The sequence below is a fragment of the Echeneis naucrates genome, chromosome 3 (assembly GCF_900963305.1).
Source record: "Echeneis naucrates chromosome 3, fEcheNa1.1, whole genome shotgun sequence".
Classification (NCBI taxonomy): domain Eukaryota; kingdom Metazoa; phylum Chordata; class Actinopteri; order Carangiformes; family Echeneidae; genus Echeneis; species Echeneis naucrates.
The window spans coordinates 8,994,335-9,018,996 of record NC_042513.1 but is presented as its reverse complement, the minus strand read 5'-3'; the positions used below and the strand labels follow the sequence as shown (position 1 = coordinate 9,018,996).

Here is a 24,662-nt window from a genome sequence, read left to right as displayed (position 1 = left end):
TGTAGGACTTTTTTGACCTTGATGCTGCAGATGAGATTTGTTATAAATGAATACTCTTCCACAGTCTCTCCAGCATCCTGCCAGCAGATCACTACAGTTGCTTGTTGAAAGTCGAATTATTGACGACTGATCTTGCATCACTCTAAAATACCTTCACTCTGTGACCTACTTTTTCACACTCTACACTCCAAGCCGACAGAGTACATGTCCATCCTGACGTTTACCATACACGGCTCGGGGTGTGCTGTTCTCTGCCTCATCCAGAACAGAGAGAGTCCATGTCAATTATTTGAGGAATTTACCCTGAACATCTCCTCTTCATAAACACTCCCCTGTGGAGCACAACCTCTCGCTCCCTCACAGTCTCCTTCTTTCACACAACCCTCTGCACTTACAGAATGCGCCAGCAGTTTGTTTTTAGAGGATCAGAAACCAAGATATTTAAGCGCATAAGAGCATGTATACCTCAAACAATATCTGTCATGCAAATCCAGCATGGTCACCGCCCCCTCCAAAAAAAAAAAGGCCAACTGGAATTTACATAAGCTGCTCACATTGCTGACATACTTCTATGTTTTTAATGTCATGCCTTACCCAAACAGGTGGTCCTCATTAATGCTGCTTTGAAAAATGAGTTGAGACAAAGAGTTACACATACAAGCGTGTCCCACAATGTGTATGTGGTGTTTAAAATGGTGGAGGTTTTATTTTTTACTTTCCAGGTCATGAGCAAGACATCAGATCTGTAAAAATTCCTTACAGAGCCACTGAAACTTCCTCTCTTTCGCTCCGACTTTCTTTGTCTGAGGAATCACAGGGGTTGGTTGTGGTCTGCTGCTGAGGTAAGGAAATTATTTGTGATCTGTGTCTGACAGAAGCACGGGGGAGGGGATGTTGTTTTACTCCAGAATGCAATTCCAGCAGCATTGTTTCCAACTGATATCAGTGATGGGGAGAATGTCGTAACACAGTGACAGACACAAGGGTGACGCCTACACCTACAGACTGTGTGTTCAAGTACTGCAGGAAAACAAATACAGGCCAAAGATGAGCAATAAAAATGTAAGTGTCAGCTTTATGACTTAAATCAAAATCTTTAACTTTAATTTACCCTGGACCAGAAAGTTATGAGATTCTTGTGTGTTTCCTGCAAGTGTGTACAGTACGTGAGTATATGCCCGGTGCTGTATTTTTCACATGACACTGACTATGTGTGTCTGTGCGTGTGTGTGTGTGTGTTAGAGATGGTAATGTGACACCGAGGTCTCTAAGGGGGGTTGAAGGTCTGACTCCATCTGGAGATGCAGACTTCCAGACTCTATGAATGGGTGGCTGCTAATAGAGCATGATTCCAGATACACAGTTTGTAAGCGTGAAACAGAATATGAATCAGAATCAGAAATCATTTATAAATTCTCAGAGGAAGTTTCTGAAGTAAACAAACATTAAACCAATTAGCCTCCACCACCATCACCACACCAAGACAAATCATTTGACGATCAGAAAAGCAGAGAATGACTTCAACGTATATTCCTGAATCTTGTTTCCGCTGATCTGTATTTGAGCTTTGATGCCATTAGACATTTTTACCCCTCACAGGAAGCGACATTTAGGAGCCTGCATCTAAAATATCTTTTTATCGAAATGAATGTCATATATGAAATCTATATTTCTGCCTTCATAGAGGAGAAATATACAGATGAGTAGACAGTAAGATGGGAACTCTGGAATGAATTATACACGTCACAGAAAACGTTGTATAATTACTGTCATCTCTACAAAGTTTTGTACACATTAAATCCTTTACTGTATCTCTCCTGAATGTAACCAGCTAGTTTGATGCAAGGGATTGGTTGCCAAATACTCTCTTGTTTTGGAGGAGTTCATGTTTATATACCTCCTTTACCTGCCAACTGTCTCTTGATCTGCGTGTTACATGCATACATACACAATGCATCTGGAAAGCATATAACCATTAAGGCCTGGAAGTCTGAGCAGTCTGCAGCTGACTCAAACTGTGACTGTGACTGTGACTGAACCGATCCCAAATCCCAAGAATATGTTATACATTTATGAAAGCAAACTCAAATTTTTGTTCATCTCACATAATCAGAAAGAAAAAGTCCCCCAAAAAAAAGTACCACAACAGTCAACAAAAGGCTCTTCTCTGAAGGGATCGGGTAGATAATTATTATGTTTTTATACTTTGTTTCCTTCATTTTGTTTATTATACTTTATTTTTAAGGGTCTTCATGTATTGCACATATGTATTCATCAGGCACAGTTCCGTCTGTTTGTAAGAATGGAGGGGGCCTCACCAGACCCCTGGGAGGTTTAAAGTATTCCGGCCTCCTGCAGGCTCCCAGCAAACGGACTGAAAACTCCACTCTGCTCTGGCAGGCTGGTTTAATTCAGCCTGGGCCTCGTGAGAAGGTGAATTAGTTGGCGTGCAGCCAACTGAATGGTTCAACCCAACAGTCATGAGTCCTCTGAAGACATCACCCTCAGTCCCCTCATGTCTTAGCCTCTCACTGCTTTCAGTCCCCACTATAACATAATTCAAGATGTGGTGTTCGTAAAAAAGCAGCTTTTTATCCCTTAACGGGGCGTGATGGTGGTGGTGGGGGGCATAAAGCCCCTCATCCATCTGATGGATATGACAACCAATCTACCACATTTACAGAGCAGCTTTCCAGAGTCAAAGCTGAGTCATCCACCCCCAACCCCCCCCCCCCTTTTCTTTAGTGCCTGAAGCATCCAGTGAGAGTCATTGCTGGCGGTGTAGCCCCTCTGCAGGCTGTGACTTACTGATTGATTTTAGCATTAATGACAAGCCCCTCCTCCAAGTTCCAACAGCAAACACACACAAGTTAGCGCGCGCACACACACACACACACACACACACACTCTTGTACCTATTGTCAGGCTTGTCTTGTGGCTTTAGAGATAAAGCAGCTTTAGGCTGAGCCTGGAAGCTGACATTTTGAGAATATATGAAATAGAGGAGGCAGAGTAGAAACGTGCGCAAATGCTTCATTACAACATTGTTTCTTTAATTGGTGCCCTTACTTACTTTTTATTGTAAAACAAATTTCTGAAGTAAGTCTAAGCTCATTATGGAGCAGTGGATAGCAATTTCTTTGTAAAGTGACAGTTACTGATATTTTTAAAATGTAGAAATAATGTAGCAATGCAAAAGTATTTTTCTGCAGTGAATAAAAACACAGATAATTATAAACTATTTATGATATTATACAATAAATAGAATATAAATGAATACAATATCTACAGCTCCTTCTGACATTACAGAGCTAAATGGTGATCTTACTATATACAAATTTTGCACTTGCAAATTGTTTCCAATGCCCCCAACAAAGCCTAGTTCAGCTCAGCGCACTTAGAGTTCTTGCAGCCAGTCTTACTCTTCCCTGCTTGTGTTAGTATTACACAAAAATAGCCATGCCTTAGCCAAAATCATTAGCCAGAATGAGAAACATTCTCATTCATCATGGATAACAGCTGCAGAGGCAAAGTTGTGACTAACAATTCCACCTCTAATGACTTTGGTACGTTATTTGTCTAAACTTCAGCTTTTTTTCCTCCATCCAACTGTTAGTGGGCAGTGTCTCTAAGTTAGCAAACAGGAAAACTGCCTGGTTTGGACTAATAAACCTGGCACTGTTGCATGATAATCTTTCAATCCAGTGGATGGATGGACACATGATAATCTGGAAGAACCAGTGGACAAAATCCTCTTTTAGGAAATGGCCAGAGTAACTCTTGGCAACTTTCTCAGACAGGCAGACACAGAGGGTGTGTGTCTGTGTGAGAAAGAGAATGTGAGGCAGATAGCTGTACAACAAGAGATGGGGGTAAGTGTGTGTTAGGGGGCGGGGGTAGAAGGTTGGAGAGAGTCTTAAAAGAAAAAGATCCTCTGAGGGCAGATTTCTGTTCTGCCGGTCTGGGAATAAAAAAAAAACAACTAATGAAAATCTTGATTCTGCCCTACAGTTACATCACAATGACACTCACAGCATAATTCTCATACTCACTTGGAAGAGTGCAACAGAAAAACTATGTATTGGTTAATAATTAACATGAAAAGTTTTTGTTAACATCTTACAACTAACTATGTCCAATGCATAGCTGAGCATTCAGGGATTGGTTACTAAACAGGTATTTTTGAAAAAAAAAAACAACAAAAAAACAGCAACTGGTAATGAGAGCACATAACCCATGATAGTAAAACATGGAAGACTGCCCTCTAGTGTTTCATTAATTACTTTCCCCAACATTGTACAAAAGTCAGCTTGATTATGTCAACAGGCAAGTCCCATTTAGGTCCTCTGAAGAAGCTCACATGCTTGCCAGCTAACATTTATTCTGGATAAATAACTGTGTAATCCTTGTTTCAACATTTAAATAAATCCACAAATTACAGTTGCTCAAAACAGAGCTTATCACTTTGTATCTGAACAGTAGAGAAACTGTGTCAGCTCGACGGTTCATATGCGATGAATGTGTGACTTTGACTTTAAATTAAAGTAAACACAATTCAGGGAAAACTTAGATTTTTTTTTATTTTTTTATTTATTGCAATGGTACGAGAGTTTTCATTTTAACCAAAGACATTCCACCTTATTCCAAAAAATACAATAAGAGAGTTGTGATTAAAGTAGACAGTGCTGCTACAGTGTATCATCTATACATATGGGGTTTCACAAATGCAACAAATAAGTACTTCATATAGGAGGCTGTGCTTAGGAGTTTCCATTTCCAGTTTGCTGAACACACACAAAAAAAACTTTATATGTATGTGGTTGCATCATGTTAAGCAATAGACGTATTTCCATGAGAAATATTTTAAGCTGTGAGTGCACACATTTATGAAGCAATTCCATTCAAATGGGTCAGGTTTTGGGATAATCATTCTTCCTTTCTTTAAAAACCTGATGAGGAGCTTAGAATTTCAAATTATTGAAGTCAACTGAGTCAGCATATGTATCTTTCATTCGTGCCCCATTTCCGCTGAGATTTCTCTAAGAAAACTCACCATCAGTAACTAAACTCACAAATTTAAGGTGGCAGAAGTCTGTGACATTGCGTTGTAAATGAAAGTGTTGCTAAAGGGCACAAACTGGTGGCTGATGATCTTGATGGCCTCTTGAGCGGCTGATCCTACACAAAATATTGAAAACATATTGACAAACATTAGTGGACATTTTTTGCTTCTTAGTTCCGTTTTAGTGAGATATTCTGCACATTAGAAATGCTAAAAAAACTTTACCTCCCAAAAACGCTGCAACTGTGTGGGGCTCTGCTGCACCATATCGACAACTGAGTGGCGAGGGAAAAAAAAAAAAAAAAAAGTATAATCATTTGGCACCGTCTTTGACAGTCAATGTTAATAGCAAGTCGCATAAACAAATCAACAGAGTGACAATGACATACAACTCATGGATGTAGTCGTCTTTGATGTTGATGTTGAGGCTGTATTCCTGCAGCAGACTGTTTACACAGAGCTTCAGTTTGCTGATGTCTTCCTCAACCTGATAGTTGTAAATTCCTGGGAAGAGAGGATAAGGTATAAGGAGGAATTTTTAAGACAAACTGGAGATGAAAAATAGGACCTCATATATCTATATATTAAGTCTTTCACCACCTCCCCAGAGCTCTTGAGACATCAGCATTATTGACGTTGAGGACAATACAAGTTATATGAATGTTACATGAACATAAATTTGCATGGATGTTGGCTGTACCTGGGTAGCGGGAGTGCTGCTGAAAGAAGCGATCAACGGCACGGAGCATGAGATAGAAGACCATCTCGCTATCTGGACTGTCCATGCATGAAGCTGAGAAGAAACAGCTATTGTTATGTGGTGAATGTGGCTTACATACGAAACAGTGGGTGAGTTAGTGCAAACAGAAGAAATTAAGAAGAACAACACTGGATGGTCAGAAAGAACATCTATTCCCAACTCACTGATTTCATCTTTATTTACTGAATCCACACTGTATTCTTCAGCCAGAGATCTGCAGCGCACCACCCTCAGAAATGATGCATTCTTACCTAGGCCCAACATAAATGACAGCAATTAAGACAAAGCTCCAACTGTAACAGACACCAATGTAAGAGATTAGACTTCAATTGTATGCTGAGTCCAAAACAAACATATTGTGTTACATGAGGAATATAAGTTTAAGTCTGAAAAGTTACCACTGCTGCGTGAAGGCAACTAGTGATTAATGTGGTGCTTCCAAGTACTGCTGATTTAGTATAATATCGATTAGCTGAGTATATGGCATAAGGTAATTTAGATTCAAACATTATTCCAACTTGTTTACATACATGCATGTGAAAACAGATCCACAGCGGGTTCATTTCCATGGATATTATACTAATTACCAGATTTAATCAAAGGCGGAATTATTTCAAATAAATGGCAACCAGTTGTCTTGCATTACACAACTTACATGATGTTATACTTATGGACTCTGTAATTTGATCAAACTGCAAGTCAGTATCTCTCAAAACGAACACAAAATTTAATACGTGTTATGAATTTGTGGGCATGCATAGACACACACACAATATAACAGAATGAGAAAAATTTTACAAATTAGAGAGTAGGTTACTTACAGAATAGCTTGATGTCGTTCTCAGAAATGCTCTCTGGTGGCTTTTGAAAATTAGAATTGAAAATAAATTCAGCAAAAATCCTCAGTCAAATGTATTTCAAATAAAAAACACTTTTCCCCCCATTTATTGAGTACGTCAGGGTAAAGTCTATTATTGCTATAATACAATTTAATACCAACATGGCTTCAGGTGAGCTTTTTGTTGTAGGGTTGCACATGAACATGCCTGGATGCAGTTGGAACATCCACACATATTTGTGAATCACATTAAACATTTAGCCACTTTCTTGTTAGTGCTTTTTTTCAGGCAATGCTGTTAGCCTATGATTGAAATAAAATCTCTCGCCACAATAGTTTTAATGTGGGTGCTGTGCTACACCAAACCTAACTGCTTCCACAGCATATTAATTTGCATTATTAGATGTTTCATGCGAACAGAAGAAATTAACTGAATAGAGAAATTCCTGATTTCAAACCTCTTCACCACCTACCTGAACACACATTCAGTGAGGATACAGATTTGCCACATACCTTTCCAACAGACTTCAAAAGACATTCTACATGTTTCAAAACAGCTTTTGCATCCTGCATGGCCTTCGTCCTGTAACTGCAACAAAGTAAAAATTAAAATTTAACCGCAACACACCTAGAAAGCCACATTATAACAACTCTTGCACTGTTTGACTGTGAGGTATAAGATTGAATGTCTTGAATGGAGGGGGAACTTTTCTTTTGTTCTTGTCTTTCCAGAAATATACACACACACACACACACACACACACACACACACACACGTGTAACACTCACACATTACACACTTACACGTTTTGAAGGTTCACAAACTTCTGTGAGTCTGCAATCATATCTGGGATGGTTCCCCGTAGAGGCAGGCTTCCATTGCCTTCATTGTGAACAAACTCTTTGATAGCTCTCAGCATCACCCAGAAGGCTGTGGACTATATATCACACACCACAGATTTAAAATGGAAGCAATCCCAATCACCGCATATTTCAAACTTAATAAAACTGTGTCTTTTTGATAGAAAAAAGTCTAAACCTGTGATGTGATGTTGTTACACTGCTCACTGTTGAACAGATCTTCTACTGTACTTGGAATCTGCAGACACAAGAGGAGGTTAAGCAGATGTAAATGAAAATAATGAGGCTCGCTCACTCAATCATCTTCAACTGCTTATCCTTTTCCAGGCCGCGGGTCATGAGGGCTGGAGCAGAGACAGACAGAGACCAACAACCACTCTTACTCAGCTCTACGAACAATTTAGAAACATCAATTAACCCAAACATGATGTCTTTGGATGGTGGCAGGAAACTGGAGTACCCAGAGGAAACACATGCAGGCACAGGGAGAATATGCAAACTCCACACAGAATAGTCCCTGCACTAGATAGTGAGGCTTCAGAAAATAAATGGATTGGTTCTATAAAATTTAAGACATTTTGCACGAGATTCAAAATAAATATTAAGAATCAATAGAACTTTAGAGTGGGCACCTTGGTTGGGTTTAGAGCTGTATTGACATTCTTAATAGCTTCCTCAAAGTTCTCTTCATCCTCTGGGACGCCATTCTCATTCTTCAGGATACCTGAAAGAATGTAATAAAAATAAATGGCAGATCAGTTTAAGTTACACTGTCATGTCACTGAACTTACTAGTAACTGCATTTAAGACGTTCCTTGATACCTTCCCTGATAAACTGTCTGAAGGCCTCTTTCTCTTTGTAATTTTTCGGTGCCTGGCCATTGTGCTACACAGACAGGAGCAAAAACTATTGTGTAGCAACAATAACAAAAAGATCTTGATAATGAACATCAGTGATGACACTTTAAAACAAATGTACTGTACCTCACTAAGCCATTTCTCCAGGTATTTTGCAACTATAATAATCCATGGTGTATGGCTGTGATCCTACAGATTAGATATAACATATAAATATATCTGTGAGTAAAGATGGCAAAATGTCAACCGAGTAATGTACATGTGAACACGTGTGCTGACATCAAACAACACACCTTTTTGTCCATGTTATCAAGGTCATAAGACTGAATGTGGTTCTTGAACTCGCCAAAGGGCTTGTCTAACCTTAGGTCCTCCAAAGCATTGTCAGGGTGAGATTCAATCACTGAAGACAGAAATAGTAAAATGTCAATCAATGTAAGAACAATTTTGTAATTACAACTGTGACCTATGAACACAATGTTAGGTTTGGAAAAGTGGATATTGGCATATGAGATGTAAATAATCTCATGTCAATTTCTGGAGAGAGCCCTTTATAACAACATAACATTATTTATCACAGTGCTATATTAGCATCATAGATTCATGCCTCCAGGTGAACTTAAAGCACTATACCTGTAAACACAATGACACTTGTTGCATTGTAATTATTGTAAAATATTATTATGAAATGGGCTTTAAGATAAACACTGGGAACCTTACCCGTGTGCTCTCGCACCACTAGTCTCATGTAGCCAATGAGGCCATAGGTTTTACAGACCAGGAAAGGCACTGAGGCACTCCACAGAACTGAACCAAGTCGCAAACACGTGCTGTTGAATTTCAGGTAACAACAGGTAACTAGTGAAATCAAATCTTTTTGCAAAAGATGTTAAGAATAAAAAAAAAAAAAAAAAAAAAAAAAAAGAGTAAAAAAGTAAAACTTTCTTAATTTCAACGACTGAACAGCAAGACTGAATCTTACAACAATTCTTTACAACGCTTGTTACAGAATAACTACAATCATGTAAATATAGTTCATACCTTTCCGGCAAATGGACACCAATGACTATGGAAAACCTGTGGAAAAACTCTGGATCGTTGTCCAGAAGCTTGTCTGGACTCTGGAAATAAGAGATAATACAGATGATTTCATCTGCATATTTACACAGTAAGTTTTATTCTTTTGTAAATATTGTCAGCATTATGAAGATATATTGTAATATAACCAATGGCTCAAAGTCAAAACCATAGCGATACCAACCTCTTCAACAAAGTTTCCAGAGACATCACTGTTAAGTTCTTGTAGCAGCTCAGTGGCAGCCTGTGCTCTGTTCTGTAACAGAAAATACAGATACTTATGTAAACACAAAAGAATATTAAAAATATCGAGATGAATAACAGTGATGGAGAAATGCAGAAAGCGGGTGAAAAAATATTGAATGCATACGTACCTTTCCTATACTATTATTGCAAAGGAAAAAGCTGTAAGAGAAAATGAACTTGTTCATGAATACAAGAGTATAACTAACACATATCATTAAGCATAGCTCAATGTTAAAAGAAACACTAGTCTCTCACTTGTTCCCAACATCTTCCCCAGTAACGGTGTGTCCATCAACAACAGTGAATGCTCCAATACCTAATTAGAGATCAGGAGATCAGGAGATGGAGTGAAGAAAATGCTTCAGACAGCACCACAGTAAAAATCAGAGAGCCAACATATGTGTACCTGGAAGAACCAGGTTCTTCAGTATCTCTGTGCCAGTTGCTGTGGCGTTGATGAGACAAACATGCGCATTCTCCAGCGTTTCCTGACCATGATCACCCCACAGTCTGAAAACACAACATCACACAGGTGTTGCCATCCGGCTGCTGGTCTGACAGTTTGAACGGCACTGAACTAGTGTTACACTTATTTAACCATCAAAACCAATCTGGCGGGTTCTGGGTGTCCCACCATGAAACGGAAAGGCAGAATATTCATGCAGCATCAGATTCATTTGTAAGTGTTTGTGTTAGCTCTGTAACGCAAACACCAAGCTAACGTTAGCTAACATTAGCATTCCCGCTCCGCCGCTGTTTCTGCTGTGACCGCTCACACAAAATACTCAGAGCAAAGAGCTCCAATGATATGAAAAAAGGTCACTGATAAATTGATTAGTTTGTTTCCACGTACCTGAGCTGCCTGTCGTATTTCTGTTCTTTGGAGGTTCTGGTGGCTGCCATGGTTTCTCTCCAAAGAGTGGCGTCTATGGACGCGTTTTGACTCTCTCAAAAGCAGATTCGACACAAACCGGCGAAAAAACTCACCTTCGCACTTTCGACCGAAATCCTCACTGAGAAATTGGGTTACTTGTATATCAAAAATCAAGAGACAGATGATTATATAGTTAGGCTCCTCTTTTTGCACCGAAAATAAATGTAAAAACATACATGTGTAAAATACTTGCAAATATATTCTAAATATAACAAAATATAAATTGCATTAACATCTAGCACAGTGAAAACAATGTCGTTCACAATTTCGTATTTATTTTGATGCAAATGACAAGCGACGCTTATTACTGAAGTAAAAAGAGCATGGTTCCATGAAAAGCCTAAATGGAATGAACACCCAAACAGCATACAGACCTTTGTTTCTGATGGGCTGGTGAAATAATAATTCAATCAAGATCAATCCAGACAAGCCTGCATGACAGTGCATCCAAAGACAGTGTTAGATATAAAAGATAGACATTAAAGCAGAGCACAGAGACAGACAGAGAGAGAAAGAGCATGAGCAAGTTAGATTGCAGCGAGCCAGGAGAGTACTTTTTCCTCCCTTGGCCTGTTCCTTTATCGGTGATCCTGTGGCAGAAGCTGCCGAGATCTTGTAGAGGGTATTTAGAAAATCAGCCCCCAGTTTTCAGACACAGAGGCAACCCACTTTCCTTCCCAGATCAATATCTATGGGAGAGATATCCGTTCAGCAGGCCCAGCAGAGCTTACCTACGCAATCTGCTGGAACCACACCAGAGTAAAAACAAGGTTTTAGTAAAATCGTACGACAAAAACAGACCACTATGCAGTCTGTGCGATTGTGCTAGGGTTCTTTGCACATAGGACATTTCTCTACAGTTGGGAAGATGCTGAGGGCCACAAAGGCAACTGTATGCTGCAAAAGAGGAAGAGAGTTGACCTCTGATCAGGTACATCCCTCTAGTGATCCTCTGCTGGAGGCCCTCCACCAGTAGCCAAACACTGTTTTTGTTTTTGTTTTTTTTTTCCTAGTGGCTGCAATGGTATGAGGTTGTTCATGTTCAAATGTTGCAGATGCACACTCATCCGTGTATGAAACAGAAAAAAATAAAGACAAATAAAATACATAAATAATAATAAGAACTTCGGTTCGGTTCCCACCGTTCATGTTAAGTTGTTCAGTATGGGGCGGAACTGGAGGGTATGAGAGGGAGCCAACAACGCCACCTGGGGGCAAACTCCAGGAAATGTAAGGATTAATGTTAATCGACTGAACTCGAAAACTAAGGCCGGTGTGTCAACCTATTTGGTTCCCCCCAAGTTCCTGTTCCACTTTTCGCTGATTTACTGCTGAGTCGTGCGTAGTTGCTAAGTTACCGTGCGTTAAGGAAGAAACCCAAATAGAAACACAGCTGGGTGTACGGAAAGCGCAATGGAACAAGCCAATGTGTAGGTTACTGGTATGGTATTTATTATATAACAAAATAAATTGAGAATGCATTTGTTCGGCCATTCTTTGTCAATCTTTGTGTAAATGGATGCCAGCTAGCATGGCTGTGCGAGTGCAGCCTACGTTAAGTAAACCTCACTGCCGGTGTGTCAACCGATTTGGTTCTCCCCCAAGTTCCTGTTCCCCTTTACGCCGATTTACTGCTGAGTCGTGCGTAGTTGCTAAGTTACCGTGTGTACTTAAAGAAGAAACAAACAGAAACACAGCTGGGTGTACGGAAAGCGAAATGGAAAAGCTAATGTGTAGGTTACTGGTATGGTATTTATTGTATAACAAAATAAATTGAGAATGCATTTGTTCGGCCATTCTTTGTGTAAATGGATACCAGCTAGCATATCTGTGCGAGAGTAGCCTACGTTAAGTAAACCTCACTGCCAGATCACGTACACTAGTTAGTCGCTTCGAAATGGACTGCTAGCTAACTGGTTAGCATGCTCGACTGACGAACTGATGACATTAGATTTGACGTATAACGTAACTATTGCTTACCGTTCATTTGGAAACGGGCAGAGCGCCTGTGAATGACACATTTCTGCTCCTCGGAAACACCCACCGGATAGTGTCCGTATTTTTCATAATTCACGAACTCGTTGAACACAAGTTTACCATTTTAAGAACATACACAACACAGTCCAACTCCTCATCACAGAATACAGGTCTGACTGTCTGCCTGCCTGCCTGCACGCACGCACGCACGCACACACACGCACACACACACACACACACACACACACACAGTAATGTCCCGGTCCTTGTGTGTGTTGTGTCTGAAGCGGTGGAGTACTTCTTCTACATTTGCGGTCAATATCTTTGTGCAGAAATAAAGCCAACATGTTAAATAAATTCCTCTGCCCCCCATGTCACTGTCTGTTACCTGACTGCAGCTGGAGCCCTCTCCTCTCCGTCTCTTCCTTTCAAAGATAAGTTTTGTGTCGGGCTTTAATACAAGCTAGGCTAATGGACGTTAGCATTAGAGCTGTCCAGTTAGCTTAGACCCTGTTTCTTACCTTGCTCTACGTTTCTCGTCCCAAATTCACCGTCACAACCTTTTCAAAAAACATTTGTATAGAAAATTTCTCAACCCTTTATTTTCCTTTCTGATCACTGGACTGATGCCGACTGGACAACAGGCTAGCATAGCAACATAATCTTTTCACTAAAATAGTTCGCTTTACTGGTCTAGTCTGTGGACGCGTCCTGTCTCTGGTCTGGTCTCGGTCCATTCCTGGAAGGGTGCCGTCACCCGTCTGGTCTGGTTCGGCCTAGGTCCTGGGGGGGGCGCCGTATCTGCATTAGCCCAGTCCAATACTCGCAACCAACTAACTCCGCAGACACGTTCAGGTGCCCACACTGGGAATGGACCGTTACATACATACACATTACATTCATATTCAACATTACATACACATTACATTCATATTCAACATTACATACAATCACCGTTACATTTACAGTAAGTCATACAATCACCGTTACATTTACACTTTACATTACACTACATCATCATTACAGTATACATTACCCTCGATACCCTAGCCGGGAATCGAACCCCAGCCCACCTAGGTGCGGGGCGGCAGCATTACCGCTGCGCCATAGCGCTGCTCGAGTTGCAGCACACATTTGCGCTACTTCACTAATTCACATTTACGTCACCTGACCTAACTGTCACCCAGAGTGGGCTGCGATTGGCTCCAGCACCCCACGTGACCTCTTCTTCTTAGCTCCGAGTCCACGCCTGTTGACTTGATAATGTTTATGAGTAAATAAATACCATGCTTTGTTGCTGAATTTTTCTTGTGTACATGGTACAGTTTAACTTGTTGATCGATCAATGATAATTGTGTAGACCTATAGCCTATTTTATGGGCATGTCGTGCAAGAGATATCAGATAATGTGTAAAAATAAACTAAACTAATTCCCAACCCAGTTTCCCAAAGGGCGGCCAGGATGAGCGTTTGTCATGTGAGTGTATGTTCTTAAAATGGTAAACTTGTGTTCAACGAGTTCGTGAATTATGAAACATACGGACACTATCATCAGTTCGTCAGTCGAGCATGCTAACCAGTTAGCTAGCAGTCCATTTCGAAGCGACTAACTAGTGTACGTGATCTGGCAGTGAGGTTTACTTAACGTAGGCTACTCTCGCACAGATATGCTAGCTGGTATCCGTTTACACAAAGATTGACAAAGAATGGCCGAACAAATGCATTCTCAATTTATTTTTTTATATAATAAATAACGTACCAGTAACCTACACATTGGCTTTTCCATTTCGCTTTCCGTACACCCAGCTGTTTCTATTTGTGTTTCTTCCTTAAGTACGCACGGTAACTTAGCAACTACGCACGACTATGCACGACTCTACGCACACGGCGTAAAGGGGAACAGGAATTTGGGGGGAACCAAATCGGTTGACACACCGGATCACTTACACTAGTTAGTCGCTTCGAAATGGACAGCTAGCTTACCGTTCATTTGGAAACGGGCAGAGCGCCTGCGAATGACATATTTCTGCTCCTCGGAAGCACCCACCGGATAGTGTCCGTATTTTTCATAATTCACGAACTCGTTGAACACACGTTTGTCCATTTACCATAAAGAACAAACGCTCATCCTGGCCGCCCTTTGGGAAACTGGGTTGGGAATTAGTTTATGCCCTCTGTTGGTTCCAAGTAAGTGCATGATTGATACGAAAGTCAATGATCCATTCACTGAACACTTTTTTATTTTTTCCCTGAAAGCCTACACATTATCTGTTATCTCTTGCACGACATGCCCATAAAATAGGCTATAGGTCTACATAATTATCATTGATCGATCAACCAGTTAAACTGTAGCATATACACAAGAAAAGTAAAGCATGGTATTTATTTACTCATAAACATTAACAAATCAACAGCGTGGACTCGGCGCTAAGAGGAAGAGGTCACGTGGGGTGCTGGAGCCAATCCAAGCCCACTCTGGGTGTCACGTCATCACGGTTAGGTCAGGTGACGTAAATGTGAAATGGTGAAGTAGCGCAAATGTATGCTGCAACTCGAGCAGCGCTGTGACGCAGCGTTACCGCACCTAGGTGAGAGGGGTTCGATTCCCGGCTAGGGTAGGTGAAGTGAATGTATAATGTAATGTTACCCCGGGGTTAGTGATGATAATGTTAATATGTATACATGATGTAAATGTAATATGTAATGGTGATTGTATGACTTACTGTAACCCTAAATGTATATAATGTAATGTTGAATATGTATGTAACGGTCCATTCCCAGTGTGGGCACCTGAACATGTCTACGGAGTTAGTTGGTTGCGAGTATTGGACTGGGCTAATGCAGATACGGCGCCCCCCCCAGGACCTAGGCCGAACCAGACCAGACGGGTGACGGCACCCTTCCAGGAATGGACCGAGACCAGACCGGAGACAGGACTCGTCCACAGACTAGACCAGTAAAAGAGCGAAGGAATCACACACTGAGATGATTTGTAATATTTGACTTACAAAAGTTTCTTCCTAATTGTAACCCCCCCTCAAACAAATGTTTTGGCCACCGATCCTTCGCTAAGCCCCGCCCCCCTTGGTTACTGTTGCTATGCTAGCTAATTGTCTGTTGTCTGAAGTTCGGTAGGAAAATGTCCAGTCAGCATCAGTCCGGTGATCAGAAAGGAAATGAAAGAAGAATAAGAAAATAAAGGGTTGAGAAATTTTCTATACAACGGTGAATTTGGGACGAGAAACGTAGAGCAAGTTAAGAAACAGGGCTGTTAGCTTGTAACGTAAGTTAACTGAACAGCTCTAATGCTAACGTCCATTAGCCTAGCTTGTATTAAAGCCAGACACAAAACGTTATCTTTGACAGAAACAGCTGAGTTTGGGAGCTCCATCAGAGAGGAAGAGACGGAGAGGAGAGGGCTGTAGCTGCAGTCAGGTAACAGACAGGGACATGGGGGGCAGAGGAATTTATTTAACATGTTGGCTTTATTTCTGCACAAAGATATTGACCGCAAATGTAGAAGTACTCCACCGCTTCAGACACAACACACACACAAGGACCGCGACATTACTCGTTGTTAATGTTTTGTGTGTGTGTGTGTGTGTTTGCAGGCAGACAGACCTGTATTCTGTGATGAGGAGTCGGACCGTGTTGTTGTCAGTGATGTCCACAGAAGACATCCAAACTCTGGCTACAAGTAAATGCGTGTTCCAGGTAATAATACGGCCACGATGTATGATGTAGAATGACCCGATAATCCAGGTAGGATGAGGATTATACATCGTGGCCGTATTCTTAACTGGAACACATACAGACATGGACAGAGACGTGTTTCTAATGAAATAATTTTATTTATAAATGGAGAGTATACTTACAATACTTGAATCCAAAGGTAAACCGAAACAACATATGCGGGTTCGAGCCGGCCGGTGGGGTGGCAGACTGCTCAGGTTTGTCTAGGGGTGCTACCACAGTGCAGTCACAGCGACTTTAACACACTCACACAGCAAATGATGGAGACAATGTGCGTCTCAAACAACAAACAGTGAGGGGACCTCATCCAGGGTGACTGGCCCGCAGCTCCACTGAATTAAAGAACAGCACTAGAAACAAGATTAAGCTATAAAACCAGTTGTCCCAGGAAGCCAGTATTTACTAAATCGACAACCTAAGGCTAGTATGTGAGGTAGGAGACAAAACAGCAACAGGTGGCAACCTGTCACGAACAACCAATTAGCTTTGCCCCCTGTACACAATGAAGGGATCTGTCCAGGCCCCCACTTAGCTGCATTCAGGGACCGTGGGGAAACCGGTCCTCACCACAAACAGATTCGTTCGTGAATGTCACAACTCTGCTGATTAAACAATTGGCTGAACTGCGTTAGTGGGACGATTTGAGGCTAAATTCGGAGATGGTTGTGTGGATATAGAGGGATTGCCCCCCAGGTGGACTGTGTGTGTGTGGGCGTGAAGAGGCGTGTCAACAAAAGGAACAGTGCCCTTCCCCTTCGGCCACCACATAAAGTTCATACATCGCTGCACCGACTAATGGAAGTGTCTGTCCTGCACGTGCGCACCGGAGTCAAACGGCGGATCCGCAGACAGAGACAATGACCGGGAATCGGTGGGGATACGGAAAAGAGGACGGTAAGGTCCCACAGCATCTCTCAGCTCCGGGAGGATCCTGCGCTGCTGTGCATCCTCAGAGGAGTCAGTCGATCCTTTGCGCAGAAAGCGTTTGCTGCTGTTGAGCTTTGCTGAGCATTTTATCCTCCGGAGGATCGTGACAGGCGCTGACAAGGCTGGTAATGCGACATTAGTCCCGTCCTTCAAGGGATGACTGCTGCAACCTCAAGCTGACTTGCCACTAGATTTGCCCCGGGCTCCTGAGGGAAACAACTTTGTTATGCGTCGGTTGGTCAAATACACGCTCAGTGAGCTTTCCATTAGAAACACGTTGCTCTTAATGGGGAATAAGCAGGTTTAGCCTATAAAGACACCCGTCTGATTTAAAAATACCTAGTAAGGCAATCATGTGGCAGCAGGGAAACGCTCGAAGCCATGAGGGTACAGGCCAGGACCTCTGTTGATATTCACATGAAAAAATAGTTGGTACCAGTTGTTTCAGTATTTCTGAAGGTGTTGATTGGTTTCTTGGGATTTTTCACACTCGTCCTTTTGGTTTTTTACACAGTGGTGCAAGCAAACAGAGGCCAAAGGAAAATGGCCAGTCTGTTTTTTTTTTTTTTTTTTTGGTTGTTTTGATTAATCAGTGCAGTTGGCACAGACTCATCCAAACTCAACATGAATTGAGTTCTGCTGGTAGGAACAACTTGAATCCATTGCCCCAACCTCTCTCATTTCAATGCAGACAGCTGCTGGTGCTGTGGGGATCATTTACTTACTGTACATCGGGCCTCTAAATGCCACTAAATCATTTTGTGTGCTATACCATAATGAGCCGAGGCTGGTTTGCTGTTACAGGCTGGCACTCCCCAATGAAAGTATGATGCTCCCAATAAAATGCTTACAAGATTAGCTGTTTTTATTCACTAAGTAGCAACCTTCAGTGTGGTCATTAACAAGTCTTAAGTGACTGTTGAGATATATATATATAAATGAAACCCCCTTAGTATTGCTCTTTTGAAATAACGAAATATTTTCCCATTTTCCTTTTTTTTTTATTTTATTTTATTTTATTTTTTAAGTCATACAATTGGATGCATATGTTGGGTGTGTTCAAGTCTTTATTAGTTTCTGTCTTGTATGTCAAGGTCCCCCTGTATGGCACAAAAACTACCCTGTTGCCCAGGGGAATCGACAGTCTCCTATTGACATCATACCTCATCAGACCTCACATGATCCTGGCCTGGGACCGATCACCCTAAACTACGATCAGTGTACCTCCATCAACATCACCAACAATGGACACTCAGTGGTTGTAGAGTTTGAAGACCCAGATGACCGTTCAGGTAAGAAAAATGTGGACTTGTTTATTTGTTACTTCATTTTAAAGCTTTTTTTTTTTTTTTACAGTTTCAAATACACCAACAAGTCAATTTAAATACATCCTGGCCCTAAATCCACTGGGATAAACACCTTGGTGTAGATCCAGTTAAAATAACAGAGCTGCGATTAGAGTCTTGGCAGAGACTATGTTAAATCACTCTGGCATGACTGATATATGGTCTTAAAATATTTACCGCTATGAATTATTGACAGAGGTGATAGGTCAGAAATATTCTTACTTCTGATATCTGCTATCAGTCACAAGTGGCAAAGACTGTACTAAAACATAACTCCATATTGAAAGGTGAAAGTACGTTGATTTTTCAGAAAGTGCAAACCATGTGCATAACTGCCCATAATCAAAGGTTGCAAGTAAACCTCCTGATTATGCAGCAGGAAAGTGCATCCAGCAGTTAACTGTATGACTTTCTGTCTGCTGGACAAGGGATATAATAACTTTGATCAGTGGTTATTATGACCCTGTTTGCTTTTTTCACTGGGTGGATCCACGTTACCCACCTCATCATTACCATGAATGATAAGTTCAGAAAAGTTGGGCTGCAAGGCTCAGTTACCACAGAGCAATCGAGCAGCTAATTAATGACAGGGGAGATGAGGTGAGGAAACGAATGCACTTCCTCAGTGTTTTCCCATAGCTCGACAGAGGTTGGTAAACCTTTTTAAAGCAGCTGTTGTCAGTTTGCAGTGTGCAGCTGGGTCTTGGTGTACACATGCATATATCATGAAATGAGTGCGTCCGTGTCAGTTTTTTACCCAAGTAAAAAAAAAAAAAACAAAACAAACAAGGATAGTATTACATGAAGTTTCTTTAAAGCAGGAAAATGCCGACAATATAAAATGTAATGATATGAGCAACAGTTTGGCTGTTTGGAATTTAGACAAGTCATAGTTGGAAGATAAGGCATTAATTGCCCTGGCAGTCATTAATGTCAGCGTTACCTTGGTCAGGATTTACAACATTATTATCACTTTAACTGGCTGAATCAGCACATCAGTTATTTTTAAGTGGCGTTCCATGACCCCTCCCACCACAATCAGTGCTTTTTTTTTTTTTTTTTTTTTCCTTTTGTGCCTTTTTCGGCCTTGTTGATCTATCCTGGACAAGTCTACACTGTCCCAATAATGCTCTTTTTTTTTTTTTTTTAACTAGGACATGCATTTAAGTTTCTATTCATATTTGTTTGCAGATTAACCTCCATACAAAGTTAGATACAACTTAAGTGGATTCAGCATAGGTTGTTATTTGGCAGAGGACTGTGCATTTGCATCTCAAACAACAGCCAGTTCATCACCGCTCTAATGATAGTTGTTGAAGCAGTCAGTCTGTCTGCTTTTGTTTGTGTGTTAGTTTTGGGTGAGAAATTACATTTTTAAAAGGGGTGTTACCAGGCTGACTCACTCTCTGGTGCAACTGTCCTGAAAACAACAGTCAAAGAGCTGGTCTGTGTCGATGCAATACCGTCATTTTACCTTAGATATTTTTTTAACATCTCATCATCACCAGTGATCCTGGGAGGCCCTCTTGACAATCCCTACAGACTGAAGCAGTTTCATTTCCACTGGGGAGGAAAGGGCTGTCATGGCTCTGAGCACACTGTGTCAGGAAATAGCTACGCGTCTGAGGTGAGTGTTTTCAGATTTAATTCTTCAGTGTGTCATCGTCTGATAAGCGATGCACAGGCTAAACCACTTTTGTAGCTAAGTGTAAGTCTTGATAATGAAAATATATAAAGTTGATGTCTGAAGATTTTTTTGTTCAATCCTTCTTCAAAAGAAATTGTGCATCATAGGAGTTAGAGCTGGGTATATAATTGTAGGAAATGTAAAAAATTTTTTTACTTACAATAAAGCTTGTTTTTTGTTGTTGTTTCTTTATTTTTTTGGAGGGGAGGGTTACCTTTCTGACCTACTGCTTCTACTCTATAGCTACATTTAGTGCACTGGAACGCTGTCAAATACAAGACATTTGGGGAGGCAGCTACTGCTCCTGATGGCCTCGCTGTCCTTGGCATCTTTTTAGAAGTAAGATGTTTCTTTAGTGTGGTCCTTTTTTTTTTTTTTCTGTCCCAGTGCTTTCTTTTCACTCTGGTTTGTATTAGTGCTGCAATTAGCTTTTACGTGTACATGACATCATGCCAACAAACACAGAGGAGATGTGAGATTTTGTAGATTATACCAACTGTATGTGATGTGAACTTTCTCCAAAGGGCACTGATCAAATCCCAAAAATGATTGGTTTGTTATGAAAGACAGGTGATGACCACAGATGGCTCCACATGATCACAGATGCTCTGTACATGGTCAAGTTTAAGGTCAGTAGTGTTGTTAATTGATACTGGATTTTATTGCAAGTGTTTATCACCAGCTCTCAGCATTATTGGAGCAATATAAAAGCTGTTGTTTCCATTACAGGGCAGTGTCACAGATTTCAAAGCTTTCAACCCCAAGTGCCTCCTACCCAGCAGCCTCCACTATTGGACATACCTGGGATCGCTGACCACGCCCCCCCTACATGAAAGTGTCATCTGGATTGTCCTGAAGGAGCCGATCATCGTGTCTGAAAAACAGGTGCATGTTGCATGCATGTTCCTTTTGCATCTGAAAGCAGGGGAGCTGCACGTGATCAGACAGTTATTGAAACCATTCCTTCTGGCCTGTGTAATGTTAATGGCTCTGTTCCACTATACTCTGCTGGCTGTGATCCACTGCCTCCACAGCTCAGCATCACTGGATCAGTATGCCAGTGCTTTAGTATATATGGTTTTGCTGTTTACTTTTGTGCTGCTGCATTTCCAGAAATGTTTGGCGAAAGGTTGATGCTATATTTAGAGGCCGCAACACTGAGCAGACCATCACTTATAGGGGATGCTCTGCAACGGTTTTACCACTACTCTAAGCACTAAATGCAATCATAAGTTTGAGGCCTGATAACCCCAGGTTGTTGACAAGTTAAGCTGACTAACTGGATATGTGCAGCACATGCCTTCTAAGTCTCCCTGTGGAATAGTCCTTTGGCGACAATGCCAGCTATTGGATTATGCACACACTGTTGATCTTTTCTAGTCTTCTTCTACTACAGGACTACACATGACAAAGCAGGAGTTGTAATCGAGGCGAGCTCTTGGTGTAGTCATGAAAGATTTGTTTGTAGCCTGGATGGGTTGGAGGTATCAGTTGGCAACTGGCCCCACAGTCTGTGCCTTTGATCCCCTTCTGCTGATTATCCTGATGGATGGATGACCACATGGGTACAGGGCTTTAAATGAGAAACGCTTGCATGGAAACGCAACAGGGAAAAGCCCTTATGCAACAGGATATTTTGTTTTTCAAAACCCCATATAATAAGAGAACTAAAATGAAAAATGTGTTAGATGATATGACAATCCCTCAGTGGGGACATTTATTTATTTATTTATTGATTGATTGATTGATTGAATGATATTCAATATGTGTCCAGCCAACAACTTCCATTAAAATAACATAACAAATAAAATGCCCATACTAATAGGCATTGCTTGAATAGTCAAAGCATGAGACCTTATTCCACTCTGCCTTTGGCGTCCAAAACTGTTAAACATGTCTCTGAGTTGAACTACGAATACTGATGAGAGCAACAACCGCTGCTGAAAATACCCTCCAACAAATGCATGATTTCCTGTTTGCCAAAATTAGGGATCCATTGTGTTTTTCTCTCTTTTTTTTTTTTTTTTTTTTCTTCTTCTCTTGTGCAAAGATATTAAAGGGAATTTCTGTACTTTTGTCTCTCTATGCAGCTGGGCAAGTTTAGAATGCTTCTGTTCACTGGAGAGGAAGAGGATGAGAGGATACGCATGGAAAACAACTTCAGGCCTCCCCAGCCTCTCAAAGGCAGGAAAGTGCGCTCCTCCAATTAATGTGACCTCAGGGGCTCTGAAATCATGATTAACAAAAGCTCATTTAAAGAGTGAAAGCATTAGACTGTAATGTTTACCTCATAGTAGCTTGTCCTGAGGAGGATTTCTGATGGAGTTCGTGAAGAAGGAAAAGGTACAGCAAGTAATTCTCAGCACTGCTGTCAGATTAAGATTCATGTTTCCTTCTGCTGGTCAGACGCTTCACTGGCAGAGGGGGGATCACATTCTGATTTAGGTAGAAATAAAGATGGATGCTATGAAGCAATACAAGTGTCAGCAGGTTTATTATTTGACTAATAAGTGCTACACGAAGGTGCTATTATATGTATGAACCTGGTAAATCCACATATCAGTCTGTTGTTCGGACAGTGGGATCTCACCACTAAGCAGCCTCCATACTGAACCCAACTGATCCCTTGTTGATCCAGCCTATTGCTGGTGAATTCACAGTCCTTCAGGCACACGTGCCCTTCCACTCCAGAAATCCCAACTGGAGGAGGGCTTGACTCGCTGGAAAGCATGAAAGTCTCAGGTCCTGTAGAGCTTAAGAAACTGAGATTTTTGCCCCCAGCTGGCTGATTTATTATTTTTTAACATGCTCTACACATTAATGTTAAACCTTTTCACATAAAGGCTTTCCCCCCTCAATCAATCTCTGGAGCCATAAGTATCTCATTCCCTGATTCAGTTAAGTCATAAGAAAAATGCATGTGTAGTCTATTATGTAAATGCTAATGGAAATCCCATTGTCTCATGTGAGAGCTAAAACAGCTTTGTGTAATCCTGGTCCCTATTTAGATGGACCTAAATTTCATTAATGCAGAGTTATGTGGCAGGGATAAACTTATTTTGTTCCCAGACATCACAAATGAATAAAGGCACCACAGGAGATGGTCTGTTCAAAAATGTTTTCATGCATTGAAATTTTTAATATACCTGTTTACTCAAATAAAATTCAGAATTCATTGTGGCTCATTTCTTATGCTGCCAAACTATGTACAACATTGGTTTTGTGGTTTGATAAAATGTTTTGGGGTTTGTTTTTTTTTTTTTAATAATCTGGGAAATGGCACCTGACGAGAAGGCATTTGATTTTATAAAGTCAGTTTTTATACCAAAAAACATATATTGCTTACTTAAAATTTTATCTAGCTGAACTTTGTACCTGGAATCAACCATATGTTTTCAAAGAAGGCATCATTCAGGCAAATGCTTAAACCTGTCACTGATCAGAGCTGGTGTTCAGGTAATTAGTAGCCAGGTTGTAACTTGGTAGGGTTCATAGTCAGTTATTTACCAACTTTGCTCATTGAATTAGTTTTTTTTTTTTTTTTTTTTTTTTTTTTGGCCCTTCAATTGCAATGGGTGAGACTGAAATATAAATTAAAGTGGAAAGAAAACGTTAAGACTCTTTGGCTCAATACATTCATTTCTGAATGAAACACCATTTTCTTTTCAATAAACTCAATTCAGACCATATCAATTAATAAATTCAACCTTATAAATCCACATTCATTTAGAAGCAACCTATTTTGAAAAACAGACTATGGTTAAATTGCCCTTAAAATTGACATCAAGTCACTTGCAGTGTAAGGTCAGTGACATAAAACGCAGGCAGACACACACACACACACACACACACACACACACACACACACACACACATATATATATATAGATAAATGTGCAACTAAGTGCAAAGACATATTTGCTGTGAGTTGTTCTACCTTGTAGGCTGTTTTTGCCTTGAAAATGTGGCGGCCTAAATTCTACATTGTTGTTGGTTTTTTAAGATACTCTATTTGCACTGCATCAATAATCCTGTTGGTGGCAGCATCTGCTTTCTGTATTACACACACAAAGCGGAACACATTAAGTCCAAGCTTCTTTTTTTTTTTACTTGGGTTGTTTTGTTTTTTTATTTTGCTATCAATTGCAATTGACTTTGTATTTATCTGTGATCCTTGCCACTGTCTAAGTGTTGTCACATCAAGAAGTTATTTTACGCCGGGATTACATTTCTGTCAAACTACTAATGCTTGTGAAAAAAATCCAGGTTTTCAGATTGATGAATAAAAAAATCAATTTGAATTATATTTAACACCTAACAAATAATCATACCAAAA

At 40.6% G+C, this 24,662-nt stretch overlaps 2 protein-coding genes across 3 annotated transcripts; one reads left to right on the top strand and one right to left on the bottom strand.

Moving 5' to 3' along the window:
• Positions 1–4,542: 4,542 nt before the first annotated feature.
• On the bottom strand, positions 4,543–10,640 carry nae1 (nedd8 activating enzyme E1 subunit 1). Of its 2 annotated transcripts, none has more exons than XM_029497919.1 (20): positions 10,556–10,605; positions 10,109–10,212; positions 9,958–10,018; positions 9,831–9,861; positions 9,641–9,712; positions 9,421–9,500; positions 9,100–9,209; positions 8,673–8,782; positions 8,506–8,568; positions 8,344–8,407; positions 8,154–8,245; positions 7,700–7,759; positions 7,465–7,598; positions 7,174–7,249; positions 6,644–6,683; positions 5,987–6,073; positions 5,763–5,855; positions 5,452–5,566; positions 5,288–5,337; positions 4,543–5,178 (listed from the first exon to the last, which is right to left on the bottom strand). In XM_029497919.1, the coding sequence occupies exons 1-20, from the start codon at positions 10,603–10,605 to the stop codon at positions 5,069–5,071; spliced, it is 1,602 nt and encodes a 533-aa protein (XP_029353779.1). In that variant the 3' UTR covers positions 4,543–5,068. The 2 variants fall into 2 exon arrangements, with proteins under 2 accessions (XP_029353779.1, XP_029353780.1); XM_029497920.1 differs by having other exon boundaries at positions 5,069–5,178; positions 9,958–10,024; positions 10,106–10,212; positions 10,556–10,640.
• Positions 10,641–17,143: 6,503 nt separating this feature from the next.
• ca7 (carbonic anhydrase VII) lies at positions 17,144–23,366 on the top strand. The gene is made up of 7 exons (XM_029497974.1): positions 17,144–17,260; positions 18,388–18,585; positions 20,148–20,266; positions 20,570–20,665; positions 20,893–20,955; positions 21,056–21,211; positions 22,417–23,366. The coding sequence occupies exons 1-7, from the start codon at positions 17,224–17,226 to the stop codon at positions 22,534–22,536; spliced, it is 789 nt and encodes a 262-aa protein (XP_029353834.1). The 5' UTR covers positions 17,144–17,223; the 3' UTR covers positions 22,537–23,366.
• The last annotated feature ends 1,296 nt before the right edge of the window (positions 23,367–24,662 follow it).

Coding starts and splice junctions, on each gene's coding strand:
- nae1 (XM_029497920.1), bottom strand. CDS start 10,605: ATGGCAGCCACCAGAACCTCCAAAGAACAGAAATACGACAGGCAGCTC. Junction 9,210..9,420: donor GGTGTCCATTTGCCGGAAAG/GTATGAACTATA, acceptor GAAATTCAACAG/CACGTGTTTGCGACTTGGTT. Junction 5,567..5,762: donor GCAGCACTCCCGCTACCCAG/GTACAGCCAACA, acceptor CTCTCTTCCCAG/GAATTTACAACTATCAGGTT.
- ca7 (XM_029497974.1), top strand. CDS start 17,224: ATGACCGGGAATCGGTGGGGATACGGAAAAGAGGACG. Junction 17,261..18,387: donor GGGATACGGAAAAGAGGACG/GTAAGGTCCCAC, acceptor TTGTATGTCAAG/GTCCCCCTGTATGGCACAAA. Junction 21,212..22,416: donor TCATCGTGTCTGAAAAACAG/GTGCATGTTGCA, acceptor CTCTCTATGCAG/CTGGGCAAGTTTAGAATGCT.